Source organism: Parasteatoda tepidariorum, chromosome 9, assembly GCF_982258835.1.
Source record: "Parasteatoda tepidariorum strain Cologne lab strain chromosome 9, Ptep-v5.0, whole genome shotgun sequence".
Classification (NCBI taxonomy): domain Eukaryota; kingdom Metazoa; phylum Arthropoda; class Arachnida; order Araneae; family Theridiidae; genus Parasteatoda; species Parasteatoda tepidariorum.
Window position 1 is genome coordinate 65,037,768 of NC_141763.1, and position 18,787 is coordinate 65,056,554.

The 18,787-nt window shown below is 31.6% G+C and overlaps 1 protein-coding gene across 1 annotated transcript; it reads left to right on the forward strand.

The window, feature by feature from the left end:
- The first annotated feature begins 3,583 nt into the window (after positions 1-3,583).
- Positions 3,584-4,807, forward strand: LOC122271426 (glutamate receptor 1-like). The gene has a single exon (XM_043052568.3). It carries the CDS (start codon positions 3,584-3,586, stop codon positions 4,805-4,807), a length of 1,224 nt encoding a protein of 407 aa, XP_042908502.2.
- The last annotated feature ends 13,980 nt before the right edge of the window (positions 4,808-18,787 follow it).

The following is an 18,787-nucleotide window of genomic DNA, read 5'->3' on the forward strand; positions in this document are numbered from 1 at the left end:
CGAGAGAAATGCGTTTTGTCAACGAAGATTCACCAATTATGTATTATTTTATTTTCTAATAATTTTTTTTATGCATTTTACGAGTGTACGTTCAAATAAAAATCTTAAACTTGCTGTCTCTAAACACTGAATTTTGTAATTATGTATACAAAAATTGCTATGAGCTATTTCTATTCCAGGTATAATTGAAATGTGTATAAATCAAATCTTAATGTATATAAATCAAATTAAACATATATTTAAGGTGAACATCTGAAGTCTTGTAAATTCTGTTTGTTTTTTCGGTAAAACCTAGCTTTTACCAGAATGGCTTGGAAGAATTTAAAGTATGCTTTAATATGATACTATTTCGGTCTTTCACCGAACTTTTGCGATTAAACTAAGCAACTTTGTCCTTGTTTTTATCAGTTAAGCGTATGATTTATCAAAGAGGCTTGGTAAAAGAGTGAAGTATATATTAATATGACTCCATTTCGGCATTTTATCAAGTTTTGCGGTAAAATTTAAGAGTTACCGATCTAATTCCTAAGTTTTACCGGTAAAGCCTATAATTTACCAAACTTTTCGGACTTTAACTGTAACATATATAAATTAAAGGTTTCAATGAACATGCTGCTTATTTCAAAAACTGTACCACCAGTCATAAAAAGCTAGACTTAAGTACGAAAGTATCCAATGAGCGAGCGAATGGAGTTCTGTTTGCGAAACAATCCAAAAGCAACTGCAGAAATAGTTTCGAGAAGTTGGAGACCACTTCGAGCAAGGTATAAGGCCCTCCAAGTATATAAAAATAGCCTTACTCTGGTAAAATATAAATTTAATTGAAATATGTCCTTAAGTATACACTAAAACATATCTAGAAGAGATTTTAGATGGATGAATAAAAAATATGTGTTCCAAATATTTCAAGTACGGCAGAGGCGTTCACTTGTTCAAAATAATTGACTACACTGCTGCTAGTAACTACACTGCTCAATATAATTAAAGAATATTGAGGTTGATCTTGCACCTGGAGAATTCTTTAAATGATTGATACATTATCGACAGACGTAGTAGTCTATATGAGATAAATATGACATTTGTTTGGCAGAAAAAATGCGCTTTATAGAGCGTTTGGATACAAAAGGAAAAAAACACAAATTGTGCTTAGGAGACAAACAAATTAAAAATTGTGTTTCCTTAAAAGAAAATTGTTTTTAACAGGGGGTATGGTTTTCCCGGCTAGCAACGTTGAACACCTTTGATGCATTGAATCAATGAGGTTATAATTGAGGGGCTGGGGTATTCTGCCCCAGTCCTCCAAAAGAGCTCCTTCCAGTTTTTAAAGAGTTATTATTAGGCATACCAGTATTAGCCAGTACATACAATCATCAGTTCGTCTGCCTAGAATGTCCCAAACATGTTCGATTGGGTTCATTTACGGAGAAAACGCTGGCCAATCCATTCGTATAATTCCTTCCACCAAAAGAAATTCCTTCACCAAGTTAGAACGATGTGGCCTGAAATTGTCGTCCATTAGCATGAAGTCATCTCCAATTTCTGCGGCTTAAAGTAATACTATAATAGGTCTTAGGAATCTCATCATTATATCAGCGAACGGTCAAAGTTCCATTGCGAATGATATGGAGATCGGTGAGCCCATCAATGGAGATACCAGCATAGACCATAACTCACCCACCGTCAAATCTTAACAATTTCGCGCTCGAGCGTTTAGTGCCACGTTCCCCCCAGATGAAAATACGCTTATTATCAGAATGAACAGAAAAACGGAACTCGTCAGAAAAAAGAATATTGCGTAATTCATTTCGCCACCAGTTCACATTCTCTGTTGCCCACTTCCTGCGGGTGTGACGGTGGATTGCTGTTAGGCTGCGTTTAAGCAGCTTTTCATTCCGCAAGGAAATTGAACCCCACCACAAAATTTATACGCTACAAATCGTTTGTGGTCACCCCTTTTACATGGTGGATGCTAGAGGACGGAGGCTTGGACAGCTAGAGGACTACCCTTAGGGTCAGCTGAGGGGAAGATAAGGACTGATAGATTTATGAAGAATTAGAATGTAGAATGCCTTATCTTAATAATTTGTTCTTGTGGTAATATTTCTTTCAATTTGTTTTTGAGGGATATCTACTTCATTGAGGAAACTAAAAACTGCTTGCGCGAAGCCATGACGTGACACACACCATTGGTCATCGAGTATACAGACCTATAGCGTGACTGCGGTTTCGGACAGTCTGTGTCGAAACTGTGGTACTTTTTACCGAACGAAGGTGTTGCTGAAGAAAAGTGGCATTCACATTTTGGTGTCTCCGAGTAAATAACGGACTTTTGGGCGTTGTTACTCGTCGACGCTCTTGCCGTGATCTTCGGCCTGCATTTCCAGTTTCTGAAAAATGTTTCTGCTTATACCGTTATTGTGCTGCTTACACCGTTATTTTATACAAGACTTACGATACCGTTTAATTGTTTTGAGCAGCGTCCTAAACTTTGATTCCAGGGGAGAGGGGTCATTCCATTGTTTCATTCGACTTATAAAAAATTTCATTTGTCGACGGAATTGTTTAACATATATAAAAAAAAAAGAACATTCAGGTAAAGTCTACGATACTGTAAGAGCATAAGTATTGGCACCAAAACAAAATGCACCAGATCGATTACTTTTATCTTTAAATAAGCATATAACTAGCGTTAATGAGTTGATAACTATATCTATATAATGATCTATACATCATTATCCATATATCATTATATCTACTTTTTATTGAGTTAAAAATCAATAGCAAGTTGTTTTTGATGATCTTGTAGCTTTCATTAATGAAGCTTAATTGTGTTGTTTTTATCCCTTATTGTACGATTACTTTATCACTAAATAATCACGCACATAGTTATACTATCTATAATTACACAGAAATATCGATTAAAAATTAGGAAATTCAAAAATAAAAACTGCCACCCTAATTTTATTTGATGGCTTACTTATTTAAATTATTTCAAGATCGTTTTATATAAATAGATGTATAAATCATTAAGAGCAAGTATCTTCAAAGCAAAAATCATATCTAAGCACTTAGGATGCGTTTGCGTAAAAACTAACCTTCATTTGAACAATTATAAGAACAAATTCACGAATTATAAAATATTCGTAAAAAGTTAACACGCCACGCAGAATAATTCCATAAAAACTGATAAAAAAATATGAACTCATTTATATTGTGAAGAAAGGCAAATTTTCCTTGTCAACTCAGATTCTTTATTATCTGTTAGCTTTTCAGAATTGACTTAAAGAATCCAGACCAATTTTTTGTCTGGAGAATTAACACGAAATTTTAGGCTTAAACGTAAATTCTTTGCACTCCATTCCAAATAGAAGAACAGTTCCCCAAAGGAATTCGTTCATCTTGTGAGGAACTGCGAACTTTTCTTGCAAATTCAACGTCTCTAACTGTTATTCTTCAAGAACAGACTTAACTGAAAGAATCTGAACAGAATTTAGACCTGAAAATTTGATGTTAAAAACTTTAGATTGAACCGTTAAATCTTTACACTCATTTCAAGAAGTATTTCATAAAGATTTTATATAGAATGGCAGCTTATTTTCCCTCTAAACTTAGAATCACAGCCCTACCAATTGCCGCAGCCGCAGAAATTAAAAGAATCAACAATACTACCATTATCTCGGGATTTGAAGCAGAATTAATAAATCTATTATCACGTAAACTAAATTTCGAATATGAGATTCTTGTTCCCACCGACTTATTGTACGGTTCAAGGGATGCATTCGGGAACTGGACAGGAATGATGGGAATGCTTGCAAGGAATGAAGCTGACGTGGCATTCTCATTAATGGGTATCACCGAAGAGAGGTCAGCTGTAGTGGACTTCAGCATACCTTACCTCCCTTTCGAAAAAACGTTTCTGATGCACCATGCTTCATTCCTGCCCAACACATCAGCATTCACGTATCCTTTCAGCAGACTCGTATGGTTTTTATTCTTTATCGTACTCCTCTTAGTGACAGTGCTATTTCGAGCTTTGATTTCCCCAAGAGATTCTGTTTGTTCCGTTTTCATCAAATTGTGGGCATCTTCTCTCGGACAGGGACTGAACTACAACCCTCGTTCAATGTCCAGGCGAATACCACTTGGAATTTGGCTCATTTATTCATACCTGATTATTCTGAGTTACAGCTCAGTCCTGTTATCGTTTTTGACATCCCCGATTAGAATGAAGCAAATAAAGGATTTCAAGGAACTCTACGCAGCAGTCAGAGAGGGGAAAATGGAGTGCCGAGCAGCATTGCCCACTCTGGAAGCAGAGTATTTGTCGAAAAGCGATATACCCCACCTCAAAGGATTAGGAGAATATATTAAAAAGAATAAATGGTACTTCTCACCTAATACCCCCCAAAGTGTACCGAAGCACGCAGCAATGCTTGGGTCACCCTTACTATTTCGCATAATTTTTGGTAATCCTCAAACGCACTTTTATTCGAAAGATTATTTTGGATTTTTTGCGACAGCAGTTGCTATCAGGAAAGAGTTTTGCTGCAAAGAGCGTTTCAAAACAATCCTACTCCAAATTTGTAGTGGTGGCTTATATAATAAATTCATGAGCGATGTATTCTTTAAATTAGATTTAAAGAGAAATTTAAACAGTGACTTTAATCATAGTACATCAGCTTTAGGATTATCAGATTTAAATGGACTGTTCATTATTCTAGGTGCAGGCTGGGCATTAGCTGTTTTCATTTTGATACTGGAAATCACTTACAGTCGATGGGTAAGCTCCAAACTTCCTCGAACCTAAAATATGCGATGTGGAAACACTTTTTAAATTTTATAAAATTCCCTATCACCTTTTTCCAAACACACTTTTATTCTTATTATTTATTTATTATTTTTTATATATATATTTTTAAATGAGATTTCAACTATATCGTTCTGTTAATTTTTACTGCATGGCCAGATTTCCATGTTATAACTTGTATGAGTGAAATGAACCACATTATTTTCAGGAATCAATGCATATATAATATTAATTATACTATATATCTTTCAATCTAATTTTTTTCGAACCATTTCAAAAATTTTTGCATACATATTGTTATAATGTGGTTAGATATGAATAAACATTTTATGTATTTATGTACATATTTATCCATTATCTAGGTTCATGTCGTACAGTAATAGCACAATATCATTGTCAACAAATTAATATTGTTCACCAGTTAAGATTGTCAGCAGAATCGCCAGTGGTGAATGTAAAATCTTATTCTTCAACATAATAATGTAAAACCTCGTATTTTAAAAGTCTCACTCCAGAATAAGGTTTTTCTTCATTCAGCTTATATTCTTTCAGCTACCTTTCGTTTAAATAGTCATTCATTGCAATTATTCACTTTCTTCATACAGTTTGTATAAAAAGTTTATGACCTATTCAACCTGTGTTTCTACTCCGTTTTGTTCATATTTATGTTGAAACATGTTCATAAGGATTGAAAGTCCGAGATAAATGGAACAAATTACTTTTTGTAATTCCTTATTTCATGTAACTACCAATAAATATTTGAGCTGCTCGCTTCACGAATCGATTAGTTTCACTTCTTCGAATATCTAAAATTTAAGCGTCGAATCTAGTCATAATTTTTCTTATATTTATAATAAATTTTTCAAACAATTCAAATTAATAACTTGAAGTGATAAAAACATTTTTTTTTAATTTATACATTTTGAAAGAAATTTTAGGAAATAATGCAATTAGAATTCATGAAACAATGAAGTACAACACAATTCTTAACTAATTAGTGCTGTGTTTCCCAAAATAGTTTTCTACAAAACCGCAAATTCTTAGTTATATTAGTAACATATAACATAAGACCGACCTTTACAAACGCTCCCCTATCGAAAGTTCTCACCTTGGCCAAAGGATACGTGCTCTTGGTTCGCCAAGGTTCTCACATACTTGAATCCTGCAGGCAACCTGCTTTGACCTGCCACGACACAAAAATCTAGAAAAATTTGAGATGATAAAAATAATAATTATAATGATAATGCTCCCCCTTTTTTTATTAAATGTTTAAAAATTATGTTTGTATCTCATTCAGAACTCAAGATAAAACTTTTTTTGTCCTCCTTCCATTGCATTTTAAATACTGAAAATTCAAGTACTTTTCTAATTCTCCTTCTTATATTGTTTTCAACTTTTCATGTTGATATAGATTCATTCATGATGATATTATTCATGTTGATATTGATATAGCTCATAAGCTAAAATTATGAGAATTGAATTATGAGAATTATAATTTTGAGAAATTTGGATTATATGTATTAAATTTTAGATCGATTTTTTTCCACTTTTTTATATTCATGCTTTATTTTTTCAACTTTTTAATGACCATAGTATTTTGTTAGCTAAAAAGTATAATTTTGTGAAATTTGGAATCTGTATATTTTAGATTATTTTTTCGTATTTTTTTACGATTCCTTTTTCTTTACTACATCTATTTTCCTTTTTATCAACCGTTAAACTATGTGGTATCTTAACTGAAACTGATAATTTCCAGAAATTTAGAATACATATCATATTTTTAATTGATTTATGTCTATGAAGTTTAAAATTTTTATTACATTTTGATTTAAGAAAATTTGATAGTTACGCAAATATAAATTATTCAAAAAATAAATGTTACAAAATTAAAACAAGACAAGTGGTTGATATTTTGTTCAAAGTCAATAAAAATTTGTTACTAACAAAGCATTGAAATAGTTTCAATTATATGAAACATTCAAAGATCAACATTTTAGACTTTTTTCAAGTAATTTGAAATAATTTTGCAATCAATTTTAAATGGATCCAAGCGTTTTGTTTAATTTTATTGAATATTTTTAAAGTTATTGCAAAAAAAAACTCAAGACAAAAAATTTGTTTTTTGAAAACAAAATGTCCATATCTCCATAAATATTGCAACTATTTTTAAGAAATTTCGTTCAATGATTGCATGTAATAACTAAAATAATCATTGTAAGTTACAATTCTATTACTGCATTGTTTGGCATAGGGTGTTCAAATTTTTTTTTTCCATTTGAAATTTATTGTTTTTCCCACAAATTTCAAAAATCTTGTAAACTTCATTGATATGTATGAAAAATGGCGAGATCTAAACATTTCTAAATTTATAAACTGATTTTCTAAGTATTTTTTTTGAGAAATATCAAAAAAAGTGTTAGTGAAATGAAACCGAAGTAAGAATAAATAAATCAGAATTGAGAAACACTACGAAATCATGTTCAAACTTGAATACCGACGGAAAATTTTCAGCGGAATAATGAAACAGAGAAAATAACAAAAAGGGTTGCATCAATATAGGTATGTTGGATGTAACAGAAGTGTTTTTGCCTTCCTTGCAATCCTAACATAACTAACCTACATCAGTTTTTAGAATGTTTGCTTTTTTTTTTTTTTGAATTACAAATAAGGCAGTGGTGAATAAAATAAAGCAAAGAATTATTACTCCCGCCTTCAAATAAATTGGTAATAAAATAGTTCGGAGAAAATTCGTTCTAAGAATGTCATTTACCTGGTTCTTCCACTACATATTTTACTTAATGTAGCTAAATAAATTTTTTTATTATTTAATATTATTTGTTATCCTTTTTGGTGGCTTTACGTTATTGAAGCAAGAAAAACTCGATTTTTTCAGGTTAATCTCATTAGATAAAAGTTAAAATGTATGTAGCATCACCCGGCATGATTCTATTGCTCGCGGTTAACTCATGATAGTCAATATTTACCACTATCAAGCAATTTTTCTCCGATGCATATCCATTTCGAGGGACTGTAAAACATTTATTTCCAAAGTATCGGTATTACAACTGCTTAGTATTGGTGCTGTTTTGATATTCAGCAAATATATCAATATAATATTTTATACCTATATTAGTTTATTTGGTACTTATTACATAACCCTTTAATATTTGATTTTTTTAAAAATAAATTCGTCAATAATGGTCAATTAAAACAGATTTTTAAAAAATATAGAATTTTCATTAGAACTTGATAAGGATTTTGGAGCATGACCATTTCTCTATCTGACCTTTAATTGGTTTTATGATAATTTTCGTTCAGTTTTGCTGTAATCTTATTTCTGGATACTATGATATATACTTTGCGGTTTTTGCTTTCAATGACGTCACCTTCGGGTTACAGCAACTTTTGTTTACTTTATGTGATTGATCCTTGAGTTATTTACATCTATATTCTAGGACTCGAAAAACCGCCCGTCCGCCCTCCCTTGGCTGTCAAAAATTTCCAACGGACAACGAATTTCTCGAATCCGACGTCCGCGCGGACAGCCATTTTCCCGTTAATGTTCGTGATACATTTTCAATTTAAATTATTTCATAAAAGAAATACTGGGTTACTATTAGTAACCTAGTATTTCTTTTATTACTGTTTAATGTAATCCTAGTTTTTGTAATCCTAGTAACTGGTAATTCATTGTGCAATTTATATAAATGTTTGTAATAAATAAGAGAAAATTATATTTTTATTTATTTAGAAGCTACGCGGGTTAGTTTCAACGGGTACATTGTTGGTCAAGCTGTCCTCGGGGACGGGTAAAATTTCAGAGTTTTTTCGAGCCCTGCTACATCTATTCGTTTATATGCAAATCACCGAAAATAAGAGGGGGCCCCCCGATTGTAAACTATTGCCAATTTTTTAAAGAAAAACTAAATGTCTTAAAAGAAATTTTATAAATGAAAAACTTTAAAAGTATAACTTACTTAAAAGCAACTTAAAAATATAAATTTGTTGACGTAGATCAGTGTTTCCCAAAGTGTGGTACGCGTACCCCCAGGGGTACGGGAACAATTTAGCGGGGGTACGCGTTCTTATGCGAAATATCTTGCAACAAATTAACAGAGTTAACTGTTAACAGAGTTAACAGTTAATAACTAAAATATGTTAATAAAAATAAAAATATTTTTTAAAAAATACATTCATTTTTTTTAATTAGTGGTACACAGCGTTACGAAAAATTTAGAAAGGGTACACAAAAGTCATAAGTTTGGGAAACACTGACGTAGATCATGGTTGCTACCACGTAATGTTGTTTATTAAATTTATCTAGAGCCCCTGAATTAGAGACAGGCCGACTTATCTTTCATTTCGGAGAAAAAGCTTTTCCTTTAATAATAAAGAGCTACAAGATTTGGCAACTTATCGCTACAAACGACGTAGTCAACGACGTACAAACGACGTAGTCACTACAAACGACGATAATCAGTAAAGAAGCTTGCATTGAATAACATTGTTTTTCGGAAACTTTTTTTTATGCTTATACAAATTCACTGCAAATTTTATTACCGATTTGATGTTTTAAATTAAATACTGTGCATGTGCTATATGCCAATTGCATCAATTTTTTTTATAAATGATTTCAAAGTAAATTTGGTACTAAATTTTATATTTCAGTTAGATCTGGGTTTTTCAAATTTATTTTCAGCTTTTTTTTTAACAAAATTAAAATGGAAAAAAAAACATGTTTTCACCTGAAATATTTTTAAGTATGTTTTTATAATCAAAATGCAATATTCTAAATGTAAATGTCTACAGTCATGAGAAGCAATAAATTTTGTTTCAAAATCAAGGATTTTTAATTGAGACATTGAATTTTCTTTAAAACATAAAAGGACAAGACGAATTTAGATTTTTAGCCATTATTATTATATAAATAAAATTAGTGGAACGAATAGAAACTAGTGTTTTATGGGGAGGGGAATAAACGACGCATGATAAATTTTTAAATAATTTATTTAAATAAGCATCTTATTTCAAAACACATTTTCAAAACATTTATTTATGAAATTTTTTTTTTCTAACTGACTGTAAACTAAAACAATTTTTATGAGCTGCCCTTTCTATCATCTGTTTTTTTATATCTGGCGTTGATTGCTTATATTATAGATTATTTTGATTTATTAATTTTAATTTAATTGTATTTAAACATACCTTCAAAACCAAATACAGTTACACCAAAAAAATAAATATAAAGGTATTTAATATTTTAATAGAACGTTAAAACAATAAGAACCCTGAGCTTGTTTCTTTGAAATGAGACGGTTCCATCTGGGAGTAATCGGAGACAATGATACTTTACAAACATTGAAAAATTTATGTCACTACCTTCGGGGGCCCCTTTTTTTTAAAATAAATAAGATTTTAATGGAACACAGATATTTTTAATTTGGGGTATAAACCTAGGAATTTAAATTTAATATCAAAGAAATGGGCGGCCCGGTAAAATTTGATCCACAGACCGGTATCGGTCCGTGGACCGGGGGTTGAGGAGCACTGACGTAGACCACACGTGCTACCATGTTATGTTTTTTGTTGAATTTATCTGACACAACAAATATAAATAATTAAATATTTAAAAATGTGCAATAAACTATTTTTTTTAATCAAATACGGCTATAAGTAAGAAATTGTCTCTGGTGTTATCTTCAAAATACGGGAAAAACTGAATCCTCATAAAAAAAATGAAAAGCAATGACTAACGCTTAACGAATCAGAAAATTCCATTTCGTTATTCGTTTATCCCACTCGAACAGTTAATAGTACAATGTTCTAATGTTGACAGAACTTTCCTCATGCTTGCAACTATCTATATGCCAAATTTCATCGCTTTCGGTCTGTTGGTTTAGGAGTCTATAAAGGACGCACGCAGACATTCATATATATATATATATATATATATATATATATATATATATATATATATATATATATATAATACCAAAATTATCAAGGAATACCAGACCAAACAAATAATAAAACAATTCTTTATGGAGTCAGTAATCTTTTTGAATTTAAACAAAAACTTACATTTTATGAAAACGACAGAGTTTTAATGCTTTTATTAATACAAAAGTATTTATAATTTTTGTATTATATATATCTATATATATGGGTCGCCCAGGGGCAGAACCACTGCGCGTGCGCCTCTGATATTGGAGTATATAAAGCGGGTATGCATTGTCTTTCTAAACAAAGTGCGATTAACGACATAATGGGAAAAGCAGCTGATTTGTCAGACTTCGATAAAGGTCAAATCGTTATTGGCTCGGTGACTGGGAACATCAATATCAGAAATGGCGCGTTTAGTGGGCTGTTCACGTGCAGTTGTTGTGAGCACACATCAAAAGTGGTGCAGGAACATATATGGCAGTACTTTTACTTTCGTTACTTGTACCGCCGGTACAAGTAAAAAGTACGTACTTTTACTTGCCCTTCGTTACTTTTTAAATTTAGTACTTTTACTTGTACTTTCGTTACTTTTTTAGGGAAAAAGTACAAGTATTTGTAACGGAAATGTCGAATGAAATCGTTACTTTTTTCTAAAACTCGGTTTAGCTTTCTGAAAAAAGAAAAAGAAAGTTTAATTAAAAAAAAATGCTTATGTTTTTTTAATTTATAAAATTAGAGCTTTCTAAAAAAGTATTAAATTTAAAAAAAATGCTTATGTTTTTTTAATTTATAAAATTAGTGTGTAATATATATGCATTCACAGCTAACTTCGTGTTTAAATACCTTGACCTCCCGTGGAGCGCTTATTCATCGTGGCTAAGCATGTTCTGAGAAATTCTCGCAACAGACTCAGTGACACCACTTTCGAAATGCATTTATTTTGCAAAATGAATAAAAACATTAATTAGCAAGTTATTTTCATTCATTTTCGAGTTTTATGCATTTATTTAATAAATTTTAAATAAAAAATGTTGGATTTTGTTATTACGTTTTTCAATTTTCTTTTTGAACTCAATAATAATACATTTTTGTCTTAATACATTTTTTACTAAATACATTTTTACCTAGTAAATTTTTTCTAAAATTATGTTTATGCCCGACCTTGTCAAACGACGCCCAGTCAAATCTCTAAGAACTTCAGAACTATTTGTGCTATTGAAAACTATTATAATTACTATTTTAACTCTTGAAAACTCGAAGGTATTAATTTAGCCGCTGATACTAAAATTCGTTTACAAATTTTAATTATTCCATTAGGCAGAAATGTTTGGAAAAGGATTTTCTCGCATGACTTCAGCATTAGCCATTGTTATAAATAAAACTGTAGACTGTTCTGTTTCAACTTATACTGCACATTCAATTATTTTTTACCAGCTCAAAGATCACAAAGCTATCTGAAACCCCGTGTTTGCTTTGTTTATGTTTGTGATTTTAAAACGTGTTTCTATAGAGTAAAACAATTTTAAATCAATGGTAATTTAAATAAATAAAAATAATAAACTAAAAATTAAAATCAGCAGACAAAATTTCTTTTTCGCGCAAATCCATATAAAGTTTGATATTAAAATTATATTTAATTTTAAAATTTTATTATACGATTATATTATAATATTCTTCCGAATTTAAAAATAAATTAATGTCCATAACTTTCAAAATTAAGAATATTATTCAATAAAATTTAGGTTACTTTGAATTTTCGATTTCCTAGAAATGTACTTTTAAATCGTTACTTTTTTTGTTTAGTACTTGTACTTTTTACTCGTTACTTTTTAAAATAAGAACTTTTTACTCGTTACTTTTTTTAAAAATACTTGTACTTTTACTCGTTACTTTTTAAAAGTAACGTTGCCATACATGTGCAGGAATGGTGAAACAGCAAGTCGCCGGCCAACAGTGTGTCGTCCACGGCGCATTGTTCCAGAGGAGAGCGGAGATTGCTACGCATTGTTCGCCGTGACCGAAGAGCTACAACAGCCGAAATCACCAGCTACAGTGTTTCTCAACACACTGTGCAGCGTATATTGCTGCGTATGGGCCTACGCAGCCGGAGGCCGAAGCATGTTCCTGCACTGACGGAACGTATCGCCAGATGCGTCTGCTATGGGCCAAGAAACATCGGAATTGGACACCACTGGAATGGAAGAAGGTTGCATGGTCCGACGAATCACGTTTTCTGGTCCAATACCTCGACGGGCGTGCGAGAATACGCCGATTTCCAAAGGAATTCCTGGCTCCCTGAATGCACAGTTGGACGGAGACAAGCCGGTGGGAGGGGGTAGTATGGTGTGGGCATGTTTTCATGGGGCACATTAAGACCCATAATCCTCATAGACCCTGGTATCTGTAAGCTACTTGAACATACACTCTAAAAACTGTACCTCTGATTTCAGAGGCACATTTGAATCATTTGTGCCTCTGAATTTTAAGGGCACAACGTACCTTTAAAAATAAAAGGCACAATGTACCTCTGATTTCAGAGGCACATTTGGATCGTTTGTGCCTCTGAATTTTAAGGGCACAACGTACCTTTAAAAATGAAAGGCACAATGTACCTCTGATTTCAGAGGCAAAATCAGATGTACCTCTTAACTTGGAAGGTACATTGTACCTTAGATTTTGCTTTTATGTACCGCTCATTGAAACAAGCATTGAAACACCTGTTATTTACCAGATTTGAACACATTTTTTTTTTACCTATTTGTAATTTGCTAGCACTTTATATAAAAAGGAACTTTCTGTTTGGTTTACACTATTACCATAATTATAATAATTCTTAATGAAAAATATTTCTCAATTCTTTGAATATTGGCCACTTGAAAGTGATAATTTCAAGGGATTCCATCTAAGGCTTTTTCATAGACAATTATAAAATATGTAAATTTATACCATTTCTTTAATTATGTAGCGTTTAATGATACTTCAACAACTACAATGATGCTTTTCTAATCAGATATAGGTACAAAAAGATAATATTTATTTCTGTTAAGCCAAGTCAATATAATTCATGAATTTTTTTTCTTTTCCAAAAAGCATCCTCAAAATGGAAATTTATTATAAATTTAGATATTTTTTAAATATTTAGAGATTTCATAAAATAGTTTTATAAGGATCAAAAATTAAACACTAAATATCATGAAATCTAATATCTTTTATTTTCACACATAAAGAACAATTTTACATAATTTAGTAACAGTTGCAATATGATGTATACAGTTGCACAAATTTGGAAAAACATAGAATATTTTAAAATGATAGATGTAGATTTTGACAACTTGGATATTTTATAACATGAAATATGCTTAAACAAATGACTTAACAAGTGTAAAATAAAAGATTTCTTTCCATTGAAATGAATTTTTTTAAAATCCAGATTTTGGCGAAACATATTAACCCGTTAGGCGCCATCATTCCCATTTTGGGAACATTAGCTTTCAATTTTTTTAGAACTAACTATACTTAATATTACTTAATCGATGATTTTAATTTGAGCTCAGAATATATGAAAAGCCTTCTGCAATTTTTTTGGAAAGCTTGTTTCAGAATTTTTTTTTTAATTGTATTTTAAAAAACGTGAAATTCTGCATTTTTGCCCCAATCAAAACATGCATTTGTTTTATAAATATTATTAAAATAAAAATTACTTTCGTGCTTAAACTTGATTACAACAATCGGATATAATTCTCTTTTCTATAATCCGAATTTCGATGTCTACAGTATTTCTTAAAATGTCCTCACCACAATAGAAACATTCACGTTCAGATCTAAATTTCTTCACAATACTTGGCGAATTCCATTTCTCATTAAAATGTTCTTTCTGGCGATCGTTATTACACGGAATAGCTTGTGAATCATACTGAAAATTGTCAATGAGATTTTCTTTAAAGTAATAAAAATTATAATCATAAATTTCTGACCTCTCAGCAGGAATAAGCTGTAAAGCACACGAAAACCAAAGATCGAAATTCACACTAAATCTCTTCGCTTTCTGTTCAAAGAGTTCGAAGTACCGTCGAATTCCACACTTCTTGGCATCAATTTTAAACATCTCATTCACTAATTTTTTCTAAAGTAGGAAATCCTTAATAACAATAATATTTGTCACCAATTCTTTCAAAAACTTAATAAAACATTTCTGGAACGGATCCCACCGCTGCCACCAATTAATACATAGTTGTAGCGTATCAAGCTATATTAAAGAACTGTTCAGTTTTTTTATAAAAACATTTATTTCACACCACAACAAATACAATAACAAATATAAAGTACCCGTAACGGGATAGTTAAATCTTATAAAGGAAACTAGAAAAAGTGCCCGTAGCGGGATATATGAAAACTCACCCGTAACGCGATAGATAAAATATCATAAAACAAACTAGATAAACCCGTAACGGGTAATATGAAAACTCAAATTCCACACAAAACTAGTTCTAAGAAATCAACAACTTTCTGGTGTTCTAATTTTATCGTCTGCTTTTATTATTTGTATTTCGTCATAAAATATTTCATTGATGTGCGCATGCGCTTCTTCTCCGTTACATCGTACCGAAGAAAAAAAAGGGAAGCCCATTTGAGAGGCACAGGGAACCGGTAAAATCCTTTCGTACCGCGCATTGACTCGCGTTTGCTTTGGTGCCTTTCATTTCTTGTGGTGCCTCTCATTTTTAAAGGCACATTAGTTATGTGCCTCTAACGCGAGAAAATAAAGGGTACATTTAGCTTGTGCCTTTTATTTAAGAGGTACAGTTTTTAGAGTGTAGTTGCAGACCGGGTTCACCCATTCATGGCAACAGTTTTTCCTGCGGGGGTGGTGTTTAGCAACAGGATAATGCACCACGTCATAAGGGTCGAATCGTCATGGATTGGTTCGAGGAACATTCCAGTGACTTTCAAGTCATGTCTTGGCCCCCAAATTCACCTAACCTTAATCGAATAGAGCATTTGTGATCCTACTTGGAAAACCAAATTCGTGCTGCGACGCTACCCTCTCGCAATGCGAGGGAATTGCAGGACCAGTTGGTGAGCGCTTGGTACCAGATACCTCAAACTACCTATCAGCTCCTTATGGAATGCCACGTCGGGTGCTAGCAGTTTTGAGGGCTAAAGGTGGTCCTACATGTTATTAGCAGGGTGGTCATAATGTAATGGCTCTTCGGTATATATATATATATATATATATATATATATATATATATATATATATATATATATATATATATATATATATATATATATATACAAGGTCCGGCTATTAATTTCCAGGACTGACGTAATTGTAGGAGAACGAAAAGTCGGAAGATGGCGCTAATGATTGCATATTGAAGAGTGTTTTCTTGCGCATGTGCAGTGCAATCGGCACCATACTGAAGTAAGTGGTTCTCGTAGAAAGGCGCATTAAAACGTAGCTCTTAAATTCCTATTGTCGAAGTGAAAATGGAGCAAGAATAAACATTAAATGTTGCTTCAAATTGGGCAAGACAGCTGCGGAAACCTACAAATGATTAAAACAAGTTTACGGCGAGGAAGCATTATGTCGCTCCGGAACTTTTGAATGTTTTAAACGCTTTCGGGACAGCGCGAAAGCGTGGAAGATGATCCACACACAGATTGGCCGCAGTCGTTACGCACGCCGGAAGAAATTGAAAAAGTTCACTTCCACACATTGCGTTGCCTGTGAGGCGATTCTTAGCCCAGCATGGTGTCGTTGAAATGCAGCATCCACCGTATTCTCCAGACCTAGCACCCGCAGACTGTTTCCTAAGCTGAAAAATTCTCTGAAGGGGACAAGATTTCAAGATGTCGAAGCCATCAAGAAGATTTTAACGTCACTATTAAAGAGCATTCCAAAAGAGGACTTTAAAACTTCTATCCGAAATTTGTACAGCCGAGCACAGACGTGCATTACGGCTGATAGGGGTTACTTCGAATAATATTAAATGGCTATGTGTTTAATTTTATTTTCTTCTGAGTTATTCCATGAGTCCTGGAAATTAATAGCCGGACCTTGTATATATATATATACTCAATTATTGAGGGGTAGCAGCAATCTGGAAAATATTGTATCAGTAGTGTCGGCAGGAATGTTGTCGAAAGTTGGGGCCACTAGATGTTAAAATCACTTTCTGCGTATTTCGCCATAACTCGGAAAGTTTTTAAATAATTTGATAAACGTTTGCATATAATTATAAAATTTGCTCATCCAAAGACAATTCCACGAAAAAAGTCATTTTATTTACACTTTTTATTTTATTTTAAAAGGGTTGAAAAAATATTGAATTTTGAAAATTTGCATTCAAATTTTATAAAATTAAAATCTATGTAATTTTAAATGACGAAATACAAAATTTGAGAGAAAACGGTTGAGTAGTTTCTAAGTTATAAAATTTTCAAAAAGCCATACAATTAAAATTTTATTGAACAGAAATTCCGTTGATTTCGTACAAAATTTGTATTATATCATTACATTGTTTAAATTGACGTAACCTTGCATATTTTAGAATTTAAAATTTTTTCGACCCTTTTTAAATACACTATTAAAAGTTACTTTTGTTTAATATAATTATCTTTTGATAAAATAAAATTATATTTTTTCAATTTCTTAAAAAAATTCCTCAAAAACGGTGAATTACGCCGAAAGTGAACTTAAAGTTAAGGGACCGCAATTTCGACAGCAATCAGGAAAATAGCGTCCAGATTGCGGGAACCTCCGTATTTTGATAGTCAAAATTCGTCAAAAAGAAAGTACATTTTTGTGTCTGATTTTGTACTTGAAGTTTTGTCTGCATTGGATCTTTTGAGCCTTTATAAGCGGCATTTAATTCGTAAAAATCCAATCTTTAAAACCAAAGTTATTCAGGATGATATTTTTACGCACTATACACGCTTAAAAATCCTCAATAAAAAAAGTGTAGTTTGTAATTTAAGTTTAAAAAATAATAAATAAGCTCATTTTTAACGTAAAATGTAAAAAAAATATCAACTTGGATATGAACAAAAATTAAATATTTCGTAATAAGCGGATCAAGCTTCTCTTGTTTCAAGGTATATATAGACCGACATACCTGTATACAGCTTCCATTAAATAGAACACTTGAATGATTATTTACTATCAAGTGTTGTAATTGTTTTTCTCTAGCTGTAATTATCATTATTCATGTTATTACTCATTACATAAAAATGTCAACTTGGAAAATTTAAGATGTTAACAAAAAATAAATATTTTATATAAATAACTGAAAGGCAACATTTTGACCACCGAATACAGCTTACAATAAATAAAACGCTTGTTTAGTATCAAGTGTTATAATTGTTTTTCGCTTGCTGCATTTATTATTATTCATTGTTATTACATATTACATTTAACAACTAGTTTCTCTTCCAGAAAAGGACCGTAGACCGTAGTTTACGCAGATGCAATTATATACATGAGCAAAAATAAATAAATAAAATCGCAAGAGTGTTTGACCGAAACACATATAGACTTTTGTATTCCGTATTATATGTTAAAACATATTTTATCAAAAACATTGGAATAGCTTTAAAAGCGTTCTTTAATAAATGTAATGCTTTACTTTTTAACTGCAAAAACATACAATTGTAATCAAATTTGTTTTCGAAAGTATATATAAAAAAAAGATAACCTTTGTGTAAAATCTACGATATTGTAAAAGTTTAAGTATCGGCACAAAAACAAATTGCATTAGATCGAATACTTTTATTTTTAAATAAGCATATAACTAGCTTTAAGGGATAAGACAACTAAACGGTTTTTTAGTTAAATAGTTTTATATGAGTTAAAAATCAATAACAAGTGGTTTTTTAATGATCTTGAAGCTTTCATTTCTGTAATATAATAGCATTGTTTTTATCCCTTATTGCACGATTAATCTATCATTAAATAATCACGCACATTGTTTTTCTCTCTATAAATACACAACAATATCGATTAAAAAGTGGAAAACCCAAAAATAAAAACTGTCA

Coding starts and splice junctions, on each gene's coding strand:
- LOC122271426 (XM_043052568.3), top strand. CDS start 3,584: ATGGCAGCTTATTTTCCCTCTAAACTTAGAATCACAGCCCTACCAATT.